Here is a 16,484-nt window from a genome sequence, read left to right as displayed (position 1 = left end):
GTGTAAATTTATCATTGAGGTGTGGAGCAGGCAGGAATGGGTCAACCAGCAGTTCCATGGAAGGTAGATGTTCAACTTGCATATAGCTGCCCTCACATATAACTTAGTTGGGGTGGGGACTCACTACAAAGGTTCTCCCAACAACACTATTAATATGTAAAAAAAAAACTCCATTGATCTGTTAAAACTGCTAATTTGACAAAGCTAATCTCATTAAGAAGCTGATTCAGTGTATCAGAACAGAGGAAGTGTTAAGTGGCTTACAAGCTCTAATGCTTTTCAGTATAAGCATACTTATTCATGGGACACTCCAAAGATTTGACCTACAAGACCAACCAGATGTTATGCAAGTTAGCAGAGAATAGTGAACCAAACCAGATAGCACTTTAATGAGCAATGACAAAAGCATTGGTGGGTCTGATAAACTGTCATCGGTATCTTGATGAGGACAGATATACACATTTTAAAAGTCCATGACTTTTAAAAACACAAATCAGGTTTCTCACCTACAAAATCAAGTACATTAAATACTAGATGAAGGGATGATGGCAAACTTAAGTGAGCCACCAAGACTTGTGGATGTGTAACCAGGTTTGATTGAAACAAAAGGAAAGATGTCCAACTGAAATGCATGGAGGTTGAGTAGATGCAATGTATATGGAAGAGAGAGTTTACCAAAATAGATTATTCCTTACCAGTTAGTTCCTCAATCCAAAACATTTGAAGATTTTAATAGGCAAAAATAAAAACCATGTTTTAATAGGCTTCTAAATAGCCACTTACCTGATTGCTTGGGGCAAGTAAAAATAAATCTTCAGCTGACCACAACAGTCAGAGGTGGTTCTCCTAAAGTGCAGAGGGGACATATTCACAAGACTACCCTGTAACCTAACTCTGTAAAGCCACCTTCATTATATAATACCAGATCAAGGAATTTAAGGATTGCTGTCTCTGATAAATGGCACAAAATCAGGAATGGGAGGTTCCTAGTTGTTTAGAAACCTGAAGGGGAAGACATAGTATCATTTTATAGTAAATTGCCATGCCTAAAGCAAAGTAAACACAAGATCTCTGAAAATACAAGGCAGAAGCTTCACAGGCAAATTAGAAGGTAAGTATGAAAGCCAGGATTCCGTAGGATACCTATTTATGAGATCTCAGCAGTTTAATCAATACACTAACAGTTGCAAAGCAGATTTCAGCCACAACTAGAACGCTAAACAGGCAAGTTTTAGAAATGTATGAAGATTTGTAGCATCAAGTCATGACTAGCAGCTTTTTGCAAAGAAAACCCAAGTTTATTTTGTAGTAGCAATAGTTTCTTTTTTATTTTTAATATACTTTAGGAAACAATATACAAAGCTGAGCTTTCCCACCATTTTCAAACAGTGAGACACTCCAATTACACAAAGTCAGCATTTTGTGATGGCTAAAGAACAGCAGTCAGCACCAGACTTGAACAGTTAGCTACAACACAAACATCCTTTGAAATGAAATGTCATAATAGCAAGACAGGTAAAACCAGGAGTTAACATATGACAACTGTTGGGGAGGTGTCACTGATCCTTGTTGAATGTCATTAAATATTTTATACACAATTTTCTGTTTACAATTTTTTAAACAAAACCTCCATTGAGGGCTTATTTTCAATACAAAAGTATTCAACAAGAATAGCTCTGATAAAGAATCCCCAAAGAGTCCAAATTCTAATATGTATCGACCAAGGAAATGAAAACCAGTGTTTCTTTGTTTTAAACATGTTTATTACAACAGATACAATTCACATCTGACTAGCTTTTTTTTCCTTCTTTCCCTCCCACAACCATGTTGACATGTTCATTGGGCTATTTCCTTATAATTTGAGAAAGGGATGTACTTTCAGCACACATGCCCAGCAGTACTACCAGTCCATTCTTACAGGGTGCAAATGGAAATACATTTCAATAATTTATACAAACAAGTGGGTTATGCTCAATCACTGCAATTTTAAGCTACTGTACACAGGAATGAAAAGATTATAGAAAAGTGCCATAGCAACAGTGCCTTAGGAAAGGAGGAAATTAGAAGAATTAAAAAACTGATAAAATCAGATCTAGGATTTCAAAGGGAAAAATGAACAAAGAAAATGAAAAACACTGCTCTGTAAAACAGAAATGGAAAAGCACTGCTCTTGATTCGGTGCAAGTGTGGAAACAGTTGTTTCATGATATTTGTACATTACCCAAACTGTTTCAAACTGTTGCAGCCTTGAGACACAGATCGCCTGGCGCTTGCATTGAATTTTAGGAAATGCAAGATTTCTGAATGATAAATTAACTAAAAAAGAGAGCTAATTTTGCAGACAGGTTTACATGTAAAAGGCTAGGTATTTAGCCACCTCAGCATTGATTAGTTTTGGATGTCTAAGCTCTGATACACATGGCTTCCCATGGCTTCACTCTACAAAACATATTTACAACGTGAAGAATACATCTACAAGAAATCTACATTTCAAGGGTTTTACAAATCAACCTTGTATCCTTCCCCTGAATGACTCCCCTCCTGTCCCCTTTTCCCATGTCATTTTGCTTTGCCCAACTCAACGGTCCAAAGTCTACTCAAATGCAGCTCAAAAATGTTAAGACTGGGCAACCAGTTTTACAGTTCCTGTACTCAAAACCCATGTGCAATTATTCACAACTTTTCACACCATGAAGGAATTCTGATTCTTTAGTTTTTCAAGTTCTTTAATTTGTTGTCTCAAAAATAGTATCCTACAAAAGGAAAAGAAAGCAGTTAGTACAGAGCATGTCATGTGTACTCTTAGATGAGCATTTGAACTCAAAAATTAGTATTTTAACAAAAGACATGCATATTTTAAATTAGTTATTCAATCTACAACACGTTGATGGAGAATACTGTGATAAACAGTTTTGTATTTATTTTTAAAGAAGGGCAAAATTGCTGGGCCTAGAAATGGTTGACCTACCTTAATGGTACACATAATGGACTAAATAATTGTTCAAGATCCAGGAGTACACAAGGGCACCTTCAGTAGTTCAATGGCTGTGGAGGGAGGTATTATGCCTGTTTAAGTCAATATCATCCTGTATGTTAAGCTGTTAACAGTTTCTAGCCCTTACTGTACTCTAGGGAACGTAGCTCATGCATTTATCAAAGTTATGAAACCAGAAATAGATGAAAGATTTTTTAAAAAATCAGGACAATGCACACAGAATAAATTCTTACCTTTGCTCACGCAAAGTTGCTTGAATTTCACATACTCGAACTAAAGATCTTAAATTTTTTAATTCAGTACAAATTTCTGACATGTGGACACTTCCCATGTTATGAGCTTCTTCACGTAATCTTGATGCCTAAAGAGAGATGGAGAGAGAGAGAGTTAAACACAACTGTCTGAAAGCTTGTTCTAGGTTTTGAAGCCTATCTGCTGGATATAAAGAAACACTGAGCATAGTACAATTTTAACTAGAAAAAAATTACTTAAGCATCTTACAACATGAACAGCACCTTGTGTAGGAACCCAAAAACCTGAAATTACAACCCCTATTGTCTTGAGCTAGCTTAACCATCAATTGCTTTGAATTCTACTCACTCCAAAATATTTCATCACATCTTCACTCATTTATGCCAGTAGTAAAAAAAATAATTGACATTATCTTTACTATCTAACTAGGTAGCCTTCCTTTGAACGGCTTACCTGTTTTTTTCCCCTGGTTTTAGGTGGGAAAAGATTCATTTTTGTCATTTGTGTCACTTAGGTTAACAAGGTCAGAGATGAAAAAATAGAGTGAAAGGTTACAGCATGTCAATTAGAGTGAAAGCATTTGCTAGAATTGGAATGATTCAAGCTTAATATGAGAGTGTATCTAACTCTTATTTTCATATTTCCTTCCATATACTCTATAAGATATAGGAAACAGTAAGATAAATATTATGAGGCAGTGTAACAGAGTGCAAGAAACTAACAAAGTTCAAAAAGGCAGAATAAGAACATTTAAACAAGCGTGCAAAGACTTGGGGACAAAACACAAAGCTAATAAAACGAAGCTAATAAGAACAAGTGATGTTGAGTCCATATTTTCTCAAATATCCATGACAGAACTGTTATCATTACCCAAATATTGCATGGGGCAAGCAGTTTGCAGAGTTATAACGCCTTGTAGGTAATCCCAAACCAATTCTTAAAAGCCTGTATCCAGGCCTACTAATGATATACTGGCTGCAATTGTGCATGTGGAAATTGTGCATCCTATCAAAATGGGAGTACATAAAGCACTCCTTATGTATTGGACGCAACTGCAAAAGATGGTTGAGAATTGATATCTTAAAAATGTGTGATGGAACAAAGCCATAAAACAATAGGTTAGGCAATGCCAAGCACAGAGATCGTACTATAATTTAACTCTTGAGTATACTGATTGGAGTAGATTCTTGGACTATAAAAAGGTTGGTTAAAAACAGGATGTGATGTCTAACATCTCCCCATGACCTGGGAAGCTCTTCAGTGTTAAATGTATAAAATATAGCCTGCTATCCTACTGCCACTACTCCCAGCTTTGCCACAGTTCCCTGGCTGGGCAGGGAGCTCCCTTAATCTTCATAAATCTGAACACAGTAGGCAGGGTCAAGGTAAGGCATTGTGGGGAGGACTGTAGGGAAAGAATCTCTAATAAAAAGCCACAACATTCATTTCACTAAATTCCCAAATTGGCTTATTTTATTCAAAGATCAAAACAGCAGAAGTTACAGATGACAGAACATACACACAAGCCTAAAACAAACCAACGTGTTACAATTTCTAGTGACACTATCCTAAAGAATAGGACAACTATTTCAATGCTGCACAAATACTTTTTTCATAAGCCTCTCCATGCTACAACCAGCTTTTCTTACAATCCCTTAGCTTCATTTGTATTTCCTCAAGTATGCAGATTTTCCTAGAAATAGATGTTTGGGTTTGGATGCAAGTCAAGCTCAAATCTCATTAAGCCATGGAACATACTGAGTGGCCTTCTGTCACTCTCAACACCCCTCACAGGTAGAGATGTAACAGCCCAGGAAAAAACAGATATATTTCCCTGAAAAATGGAACGAGTTTGCATTATGGAATATTTTCTTTTAAAATTATGAATAAAATGTTCAAGACAAGGGCTTGGATCCAGGTTTAAGCTGAATCAACTGCACTAGTGGAAGCAGATTTCCCTGCCCCCTCCTTCAAAGTGCAGCCCCTGTAAATGCTACAAAGAGTCAGGGGACCCACTTGAATAGGCTGCGTTGCAGCATGGGGCAGGGGGAATCCCTCAGTGAGAAAAGGAGATGCAAAGCCTACTTGTAAGAATGAAACGGCGTTAAATAATACCCTAGTTAGTTTCAATATTAAAATGGCTTGGTGGTCAAATTTGTACCATGGCTCATGAAATATATGAAAAATATTTAATAGGAAACATGTTTTAAAACAGTGATTTTTCTTGCTAATTTAAATCACAATTTAAATCACTGATTTAAATGGCCTTGATTTAAATCACTGATTTAAATGGCCTTGATTTAAATCAATTCACCCTGGAGCACATGGGAACTACATTGGAGATGGGCACCTGAAGGAGAGCCTCAGATAGTGATCCTAATGTCTGGGTAGGTAAATAAGGGAGGAAACTTCCTTCACGTTCCTGGCCCCAGTCAAGGTTTTAAAGGTTAGAAACAGCATTCTGAATTCAGCCAGAAACGGACTGGAAGCCAATGTAAATGGAGACGTACTGGAATATATTGGCCAGTCCCAGTTAGCAGTCTAGCCACCCTATTTTGAACTAACAGAGGTTTCTGGGCCATTTCCAAAAGCAGAGCCACATACAACGCATTGTAATAATCCATGTTTATTGGCTAAGCCTCAGCAACCCATCTATGCTGTTTCTACAGCCTGTTCCAATCCCCTCTGCTCCTCAAAATTGACTATCATGAATAACTGCTTTAAAGACAACCAGGGTTCACAAAAGTTCTGATAGAGGCAAACTAACACATCAAAAGGAAAGTAACACTGCAGAATGTGCACTCACTTGCTTTTCTGCATGATCTGCAGGCCATCCTTGGACATGCTTTATAAGATTTTCATTGAAATGTCCTGCTAATGTGGGTGTTAATGAACACGTAGGTCGTGCAGATGTATTCTGTGGTGCCGTCGTATTTGAAGCACTTGTACTGGAGGTATGATTTGGACCAGGAGATGGACTTCTCTGACTACTGTAATAAAAACAAAAAATGAATAGTGCTGTTTGTTGTGTTAATTTGTATCTTATTTTATTTTTAGTGTACTTTTATTGTTTCTCTTCTACTTTGCAAGCCATTGTGGGAACATAAATTTATGTTGAAGGTGTAGTATATAAATTATATAAATAAATAAAAATAATTCAGTAGACATATGAGGACTACAGAGAATTGCTCCTAGCTATTCCATGAGAAAATACCCATCTGAAAATTACATATCTACTATTTGTAAAATGGTCACACTACAGTTGGCTGTGACTAGACAATCACCAAGTTGTTGGAGAAAGAGTGTATATTTTCTTCATTGCTTCACAGAAGCCTTTTGATTTGTGTGGATCAAGAACAAAGGCTCAGAAAAATTGCACTTAATGAAGAAATACCTCTGCTTGCATCTCCATCCTGCTGACTGGAGAAGATAGTGATTCAGTTTGCAACGGTGTGGTCAGGCAGGAGCGAGTAAGTGCGCTGCCTCCAGCATGCTTCTCACTTCCCCTTTTGGTAAACAGGCTACGACCACCCAATTCATAGGTTGTGAGTGTGAGAGCTGAATTTGGACACCATAGGTTCTTTAAGGGTTAACTATGGGTTGTTTAACCCCTAAAAAACCCCAAGTGCCTGTGTTTGATGTCAGACTAACAACCTGCAAAAGGGGTGTTTACTGAAAGCCGAAGTGAGACGCATGCTTGGAGGCACTGTGTCTGCTCGTATCCACTCACTCCTGCAAATTTGTGGGTAAATAACCTACAAATTGGCATTATGTGTGAACTGGATCAGTGCCATACCACCCTCTTTTAATTTTATTATTTAATGAATTTCTAGCCCATTTTTAGGCTGAGTCCTCCCCCATGCAGATCACATCAATATACAAATTCCAAAATTTAAAATGGCAATAAAAGCAAAAACAACAGCTGATATAAAATAGTACGTAAATATATAACCGCTATAAAATCACACAAATACAGACCAGAATCTAAAAAGTCTTTACGGCTGTGTTTTCAGCTTCCTTCAAACTAACTGTTGTTCAACTAAAGTACAATTGGGGGGTGGGGTGAACTCTCCTGAAGTATATTTAAAATAGGCTTAACATGTCTGCTATGTGCTTGTAAGAAAAATGTGACTTGCCAATGTCCAAAGACCAACAGCTAACATGATTGCCAACATCCCACCAACAACATTTTTCCTATGAAAATCAAATCCCACAGGTAAATTTAAAACAGCCTTCCCCAATCTGGTGCCCTCCAGATGTGTTGTACTACAACTCTCATCATTACATCTGGGATGATGGGAGTTGCAGGCCAACACATTTGGAAGGAACCAAGTTGGGGAAGGCTGTACTAAAGGCTTCAAATGCCATTGCTGACTTTCTACTCTTCAGGGTTGGCCCTTCCACAAAACAAGTGAGGCATTGTGGATGAGGTAGTCCTAGAAACCAACTGCACCACAGCTGGTTTGCCATGATGGTGACAAATACCGCTTAAAGTTATTGTGAACCGCCCAGAGAGCTTCGGCTATTGGGCGGTATAAAAATGTAATAAATAAATAAATAAATAAATAAAATTTAAGCAGTATTTGCTGCTGTCATGCAAAGAAGTGGCGGCACAAGTGAACTCTGAGACCACCTCACCCATAATGCCTCGCTCTGAGTGTGGCCTTGAGGGGGGAGATGGCACTGGAAATCTTTAAGTCGCCTGTACTGCCAACACTAACACAGTAGCAATTTTTTAAAAAAGGCAAGTGGGGAACAGGCAGTAGCATGTTCCACCTCAGTCATCACAATGTCTTATGCCAGCCCTAGTACTATTAAGCTTTATATTCATAGCCTTTTCTCTTTCACAATTTCACTTGAGGAGAAGCCAAATGCCCCTGTGAATTCAGCTAAAGGGAACCCAACAATATAACCAGTTCAGTAACCAGGGTATTATACTAAATGAATACTCCAGCTGACATCACTTGCATTAGTTCCACACATCACTATAATACATGAGTTTTCTTCATATTGACTAGAGTTATAACATAAACAGCATACAATGAAAGGTATCCTAATTTAAAAATCTTTTTTAGCATTGCTTACCCCTCCCAGCCCATCTTTAGGTAAACAGCATTACAGTTTTGAATGCTTTGCTTTGGAATGGGAATTTAAATCCTTAAAATGTGAATTCCATGGTAGACACAATCTAACAGATTTTATTCAAAGGAAAATGGGAAAAAATCTCATGCTAAACTGGATAATGACTATCAGTCTCTTGGGGCTAGATTCACACATACATATTTTATAGCAAATCTCTGGTAAAGTTTTTGTCAATAGCCGTATTCCTTTTCTACTAATAGCAAGTGGCTATTTACTTTTGGACATTTAATTTCAATTCACATTCTACTTTACTACTGAAACATTTGTCCATGACAGAATAGAGCTGTTCAGGCATAACACTATGCTATGGTTTAGCATTACATACACAAACAGCCTTGGGCTCATCACAATTATTCTAATAATAATTATTAGAATTATTATTCTAATAATAGTTAGCAGCAAGCCATAGCTTGCCATTGAATGTGGATTAGGCAAAGCACACAGGAACATAGGAAGCTGTCGTATACCGAGTCAGGTGATTGGCCTAACTAGTTCAGTATTGTCAACACTGACTGGCAGTCGCATATGATTCTTTCCTAGCCCTACCTGGAGATACTAGGGATTGAATCTGGGATCTTCTGCATGAAAAACATGTGTTCTACACTGCGCTACAGTCAAGTATGGTGCTCACAAATCAGGAAAACAACTCTGATCCTAATTCACAGCAACTATCATATGCCACTTTTAGATGGAATGACAGGTTATGACTTGCTTCTAAAGGAGATTAGAAGCTTTTGACTTGGAGTAGCTTATGCATTTAATGGAAAATTTGGTATGTTACATCTGAACACTTCAAATGGAGGGCTATGGTGTTTCCTGCCCGTCACATACTTTAAGGGAAAGACACTTATCCAAGGCCTTTCGCACATAGATCAGCATTATAGCAAAATTGGGTAATAAAAGGCAACTTAATTAATTGAGCACGTTGCATTTCAGAAATTCAAATATTCTGATTAATATAACTGTAATTTTATCTTCCTTCCTTACACAGTATTAATTTAATCATGTCTTATTCCAGACCTTTGTCAATCTGAGGATTTCTTTAGGCTTCCTATCATATAGAATTTAAAACAAACCATCATCAATAATAAATTTCATGTCCTTCATGTATTTTAAAGGAAAGGTTAAATGTCTTTGAGATATTGAACAACTTGCAATCATTTTTAAAAGTTAAAAAATATATAATGCTAGTTTCCATCACACAAGCATAAAATTCATTTTATATTTCAATTCTTTATCCAAATATCCTGAGCACATTAGCATGTAATTAAGAATTTAAAGAAAATAATTTAAAATGAGTTCCTTTTAGGTAATATTTACTGAAAATGCAGGAGCAATACCTGAACATATAATGTCATCCATAATTAACAAGGTGTTTACCTATATTTTGTAAATTTTGGCTTAAAGAACTATAAAAAATTACAATCCACCTACAAAACATGAGTATTTCATTTTCACCTGATAAAAATAAACTGCTCCACTCTGCACAGTAACAGAAACATTTTTGTTTTGTACTTTGTTTTTGCAAGGGAGTGTGTGCCTGGCCGCATGCAATATTGGGAGTTTGCTGGGCATCATGTGTAGGATGAAACTCAGTAAGCTGAATCCAACCTACAGGCCATAGGTTCCCCACCCTATGGGAATATTTAAAAGGCATTCCCTCTCTAGATGAATAATAATAATAATAATAATAATAATAATAAGAAGAAGAAGAAGAAGAAGAAGAAGAAGAAGAAGAAGAAGAAGAAGAAGAAGAAGAAGAAGAAGAAGAAGAAGAAGAAGAAGAAGAAGAAGAAGAAGAAGAAGAAGAAGAAGAAGAAGAAGAAGAAGAAGAAGAAGAAGAAGAAGAAGTGTGCAAAAGAAAACTGTGACTAAGAAATGTGAGGCCTGGTTGTAAGAACAAAACAGTGAAAATAATGTTCTATTTAGATGCAATTTAACATGACTTAACGGTTAGACCATGAGACATATGTGTTCTATAAACATTAAATTGGCCAAACTCTTGTGTCAAAGGATTCTGATGTCTGGCACTTGCTTCTGATTTCTCTCTGGGAAGAGGGAATATCTATGAGTGTCCCTAGATGAATTGTCCTTCCTGAGAGATTTTCTTGGTATTTTTCAGAAACCCATGCTTTGACAGGCAAGACAGGGTTGGTGATAGGAACTTGAGAAGAAGACTGTCCACATACGGGTAGATGTGGATGTCCTGGGGACATAGGTGTGCAACCACTGAAAACATTACTTTGCCAAATACCCATAGAGAATTTAAGAACATAAGAAGTGCCCTGATGCTGGATCAGACCAAGGGTCCATCTAGTCCAACACTCTCTTCACACAGTGGCCAATCAGCCAGGGAGAGCATAGCCCAGTCTAGGTTCTTGTTGTTCAGAAGTCTTTTCACTCACAAGAGAGATGCTTGAGGAAACAATGAGGGGATGAGGCTCTTGGATGGCCAGTGCCACCATCTCATGAGATTGAGTGCCATATCAGATTACCTCTTACCAGTATTTGGTAAATATCTGAGGGGAGCATCCCTGCATTGAAAAGTCTTAGTCTCTGGTTTGGAATTTGAGAGCATCCCTGTTGCTATCCTATGCCCTGTGATTTATTTATTTTTGGCTTAAAAGTGTGTGACTTCCCCATTGCTCAGCTACATGAATTAGGAGACTCCTCTGTGAACTCCTCAAATGAGTGGGAGAGGGCCACATGGTGAGTGAGGACTTATGAGTTGATCATGCTGTTTTCGTTTATGCAAAAAAGGGGAAGAATGATGCGTACGCTCAGTACTGAATCTCCTGTGAGATTGCTTGGCTGTATCCTGTTGCTGCAGTATTATTTGGTCAGTGAGCTCCAAAATGACTGCCTGCTTATTTTTGCTAACAGGCCTGTCCTCCAGACCTGACAGGGATGCCAGCTGCAATGCCTGGTTAGAATAGCCAGGGCAGAGGTGTTGAACCAGCCTGAGAGACAAATTCCAATTCATAGAAATTCTTGGGAGCCACATTCCAGTGATGGGTGGGACCAACAGCAAAGAGGGCATGGATAAAATACCAAAAACTATCTGCATGTTTTAAAGCTCTTACTATCAATAACTAAGCCTTAGGAGGGTACAAAAGCCAGGAAACCACCAAACCATAAGCGGTTAGGGGAAAGGGGCAGGGCCATCTGGGCAACACTGAAGGGTGGGATTGGGATCCCAGGCGGGCTGGATTGGGATCCCAGGCCTGACATTCTGCACTGAGTCAGAGGTTGCTGTGTTAGATCAGAAAATCTCAGCAGGAGGTCCTGGGGACTCTAGTAGAAAGTAAAAATGTTATGCTGGGAAGAAAAATTGCATGTCTTTTCAGCACGAAAAAGGGAGGAAGAGATCAGGATGGAAAAGTGGACACCAAATGAGATGTACACTTGTATATGATTGATCACATTAATCTTTTGTTTTGCAGGTTTAGACGTGATCTTTTCTCCTGTTGGCACCATAGCCTGGACAGTCAGAAATGAAGAGAAGAGCAGAAGGACTCAGGGGGAATGAAGCAGGAGGATTCAAAGGATTGTTTTAATAGAAGGGAAAATTAGCAAGTAACGAGCACAAAGAGGCTATGAAATCAATAGAAATCAGAAGCTTAGAGTAGAAATGAAGAGGAAGAAACAAATGAAGGGGTCAGTTCTATACTGGACGACAGGCAGGGACAAATTGGCGGAAGACCCCAAGTTCATCAGTACTAAGTCATGCGATCCCTGCCTTTCCTGGGAGGTAGACTTAATCCATTGTTGGATTCCGTCTCACACCAAACTAGGAAGTGCATATTTTACCATAAAATGTGCATTAAAACATGCATTCTCATACAGATTTTTTTTTTAAAAAAAGAAAAACCCAAAGATTACTGCAGCACATGACCTAAGGAACACATAAACTGACCTGGACCAAAAATAGTGTGATCTATCAGTTCTGATGTCCGAATGAATTCCAGACCTAAAGTATTTTAAACATGGGAAAGGGATCGCTCTCCCTCAGGGAATTCAGTAGCATTAACAAGAACACTCGGGTGGTGTGTGCGTACGCGTGTATGAGATCCTCTAAGTAAAAACACATCTTAATTGCAGGTTTCTTTTCATTCTTTTTTTTTTAAAAAAAATTAAAGATTCAAGAAGAAATTGAGTTAGAGAAATAGTTGCTGTATTGAAATAAAAATACACCAGATTTCTAGCTGATCCTTACACTCAATATAATTCCTAAAAGCAAGTTTAGTAGCTTACAATGAGAGCATTTTCAGCTGAGGCATGCCCAGGGCAGACAAGGCCTAGTTCCAACATAGACATGGACCTGTTTCAACTATTCACTTTGATGGCGTATTCTGAAGTGGGAGTCAGGATCAGCATCCAATCAATGTTAGTTTTCTGCTCTCTCCCAAGTTCTCTTTAGTTTCATAAAATGTTCACAGATACGGACACTTAGCATACTGCTCAGCCCATGGAAGTGGCCTAAAGAGGTGTAAATTTTAGAGTATGTTTTTCTTCTTTCTCAGTCTGTGTGGACTCGGGGGAAATACAGCCCATGTCATTGCTTGCTCTGAAAATTAAGGCCAAGCAGTCTTCCTTACCTTGAGGGATGGAAGAAAAAGTCCATAGCAGACAATGGATTTTCAAGAGATAGAGAAGGGTTAGGTTTTACTGTGAAGTTTATGCATATCCTAACTTATTAAGTCAAGATTTGATTGTCTGAACACAGCCATAATAATCTCATTTTAACCAAAACAGGTGGCCAAAACAGCAGAAGGGACCAGCTAAACACAGCCTATTCTACCTTCTTATGGCTATTTAGTGGTCAATTTCCATGATTAACATGAAGTTTTCACTCATTTTTTTAAGTGGTAGCAATGGAATTTAATCTCTACAATACTTTAGTCATGATAACCAATACCTAAATGAATGCTGCATTATGCAGATGCATGTGTAAGAGAGAATGATCTGCCATAAGTCAGCTGTGCACACAGCTAAGTGCACAAATTTACTGAAAAACACTTTAGAAAAATGTGCAAGTAGACATACAGTTATTGCAGCTTGGTGTTTATTGGGAAATTGGAAGATTTACGCAGACATTTTTCATTCTTAAATTATAATTCCTTTTTATTTACAGCAGAATCCCCTATGAAAACCCTAAATGATAAAATAGTTTCTTAACATGTGCAAAAAAAAGTTACGTTAATTTTTCATAAACACAAAGGCACCACCTTTTTGGCATTAAGACTAAGGCATTCCATGGAACTTGTGAAAAGAGCTCAAGTTTGATAGCACTGCATGGCATATTTACACAGGGCAATTAAAGCACACACACTCGTGAAGACGCCCCACATCACATGTGTAATATGATTTCACCATTCTTAAGAATTAATGGTTTTCCAGACCTAAAGTCCTTTCTGTTCTATAGCTTAGGGACAAGCTAGTACTATGCTTGAATGTACGAGCTCAGTCATGGACTTTTAAAAAAAATCTTTGTGAAGATGAATCAGAAAAACCTTATTGAATTCTGCAAGGAATGAGTGCATCACCATTCTTTTTAAACTGTGGGAGTTTGGGGAAACATCTTATATTTTAAAGAGATAATATTATCCAAGCATTACATTTTATTTATCTGAAAAACAGATGCACCTCTCATATAGCCTTGCCTAAATACAGAGAAATATAAAGTAGTTTGGGTGCTTAATGCACAATTCTTAATGCTGTAAAAAAGACAGTATAAATGTCTTGTGGCATATAGAAAGCTATGCTTAGGATTCTGCAGAGTGACTGCAGTGAAGTGGATCTTGACTAATCTCAATACACTAAAAGTTTCCTGCTTCGAGTTTGAGGAATTAGCTATCAATGGTAAATAATTGTGGATCCAAATTCTGCATAACTACTGAAACTATTCTACCATTAGGCACAGAGTAGCAAAAATCCAGACAAGCCACTTGTAGAAAGTTAGGAAAGTTAGTATATTCATTCAAGTCTGTGTAATAAGTTATTTTTGTCAATTTCACTCAGTAGTATTTGTGCATGTGCATGCTTTTACAGGCACTTGGCTCTAATATAGCTGGGGGAAAACTCGTTGCAATTAATCCAGTACATATAAGATGGTTTTGCTCCTACTATTTATTCACCAATCCTATCACTAGAAAAACCTACCATCTAGTAACCAAATAATTCTGAAGAAAGCACATTAAGAGACTAATTGCCTCAGTTTTAACCAACCAGATCAAGAATTTCACCCACCTTTTATTTTAACATTGATCTGGTTCACACAAATGACCAACCATGGGTTGCTAAACCCACCGTTAGTCGGGAACGCGCAGGAGTGAGCGAGCCCGCAGCCTCCTGACCCCTTGCCGCTTCCATTTTGTTTCCCACTTACAACACAAACCCAAGCAACCCTGGGTTGTGCTCCATGGCATGGAACTCTGGGATGTTGAGGAAGAAACAATCCAGAAGAGAAGTTTGCACCTATCAGTTTAAAACAACCCAGCAGCTAATCCAAAAGCAAACCACTGGATTTGTTGGTCCAGGCTCATACATCACATTGCACAACCAATGAAGGAGCCAATTTTGGATTGTGTACTAAAACTGCAAAGGCTGGTGTGCTGCAAGTCCATGACAACGCATCGGTTTTTAAAAAGATGTGTTGCCATTATGTGTAAACAAGGCCAGAGTTATAAACCAACAATGAACCATGGGTTAAAACTATGGGTTGTGTCTCTTTTAACAATCCAGAGCTACAGGTTTGCACATCATTGACCACAACACACGACTACAACACAGTTCCTGGGGTGTTTTGTAATCCACAAATAAAGAGAAAACGGCGAGTGGTCAAGGCAGCAGCAAACTTGCTTGCTTCCATACGGCCCAGACAACTCATGAGTTGTTTAACCCATGGATTGTAGGAGCAAGCGAGTGTGCTTCCTCCTGATCACTCAGCACTTCCACTTTGTTTCTGGATAATGGCCTAGTTTGGAGAAAGCAATGACCATGGGATGCTGCTACTCCAAACCAGGCCGTTGCCTTCATATCATGCAAGCCATTACTTTTCCTGTCAATATTTGCTTTTAAAAAGAAATTTTTCAAGGCAAGATGCAGTCTACTTTACAAAACGTCAAACTTTTAAGATCAAAGCTACGAAAAAGAACAAATCAAAGTAATCTATTTTAAAGGCTTAACAGACAACAGATCCATACTTAAGAAATCATATAACACTTTAAAGATTATGACTTAACTAAAATGATAAATTTCCTTTAACTCAAAATGTATTGTGCCTCCATAACCAAGAGGCCCACACATATACAGCACCAGGGATATTTCTGAAATACCATAAGGAAAGGCATACTCAAACTGTTTGGTGCAAATCGTAAAACACAGGTTTTAAAACAACATTAGGAATTTGATACAGAAATTCTTTCAGCATGCTACCTTTTAGTTTTAATTAACACTGATGCTAACTATTTAGCTTTACATTCACTAAGAGCACAGAGGTGTTTAAACCCTGCCTCGTTTGTATTGGTTTATTAACATTAACAGCTTATACTGAATTCATAGACAATACATAAAAAAGGCCCCAAGATTTCATATCATGTCTGGGCACTGGTAACAAATGCTTGGGCGAAGAAACAGCTTGTGAAGTCTGTTCTGTTCTTCATTTATAACTTAAGGCAACAAAATTCCAGAATGGACAGATGCCAGCTCACTAAAAACAAACATAAAAAATGCATTCTAGGTACTACAGTTAATAGCCCACTAACTCCTATAGCCAACTACGTGTAAGTAATTTGTCCTGCAACTGCACTGAGGGTGAAACCCAACTGTGTTTATCCACAGAAGAGCATCCATTAGCAGAATGGTTCCCTCTCCTCTCTGCAGCCCACATGTCCTCCCCTCAAATCTGCTCTGGGGGGTTGGGGACCAGGGGAAGGGGGCTGCAGGTGGAAAGAGAATATCTCATGGTGAGAGCAGAAGTATGTTTATGGGTCATTGAATGTAGTTATCAGATTGCAATGTCACCCTGAATTTGAATCCCACAATCCTAGACAAAGTACATTGGTAGATGAGACAGCATGCAATTCAAAGTGAG

The 16,484-nt window shown here is 38.1% G+C and overlaps 1 protein-coding gene across 3 annotated transcripts in view; it reads right to left on the bottom strand.

Moving 5' to 3' along the window:
• Positions 1-1,297: 1,297 nt before the first annotated feature.
• The window catches only part of WAC (WW domain containing adaptor with coiled-coil), a 62,467-nt gene continuing 47,280 nt past the window's right edge, over positions 1,298-16,484 (bottom strand). Inside the window, exons 12-14 of one of the 3 annotated variants that reach the window (XM_063125119.1) lie at positions 6,054-6,234; positions 3,229-3,356; positions 1,298-2,753 (exon numbers count right to left, since the gene is read on the bottom strand). In XM_063125119.1, the coding sequence (XP_062981189.1) occupies positions 2,684-2,753; positions 3,229-3,356; positions 6,054-6,234 (379 nt within the window). In that variant the 3' untranslated portion in view covers positions 1,298-2,683. Of the gene's footprint in view, positions 2,754-2,930; positions 3,046-3,228; positions 3,357-6,053; positions 6,238-16,484 lie in introns of those variants that run through there. The other 2 variants (XM_063125110.1, XM_063125129.1) reach the window with 2 other exon arrangements.

This window comes from Elgaria multicarinata, chromosome 1, assembly GCF_023053635.1.
Source record: "Elgaria multicarinata webbii isolate HBS135686 ecotype San Diego chromosome 1, rElgMul1.1.pri, whole genome shotgun sequence".
NCBI lineage: Eukaryota > Metazoa > Chordata > Lepidosauria > Squamata > Anguidae > Elgaria > Elgaria multicarinata.
This window is presented reverse-complemented; position numbering and strand designations above follow the sequence as displayed.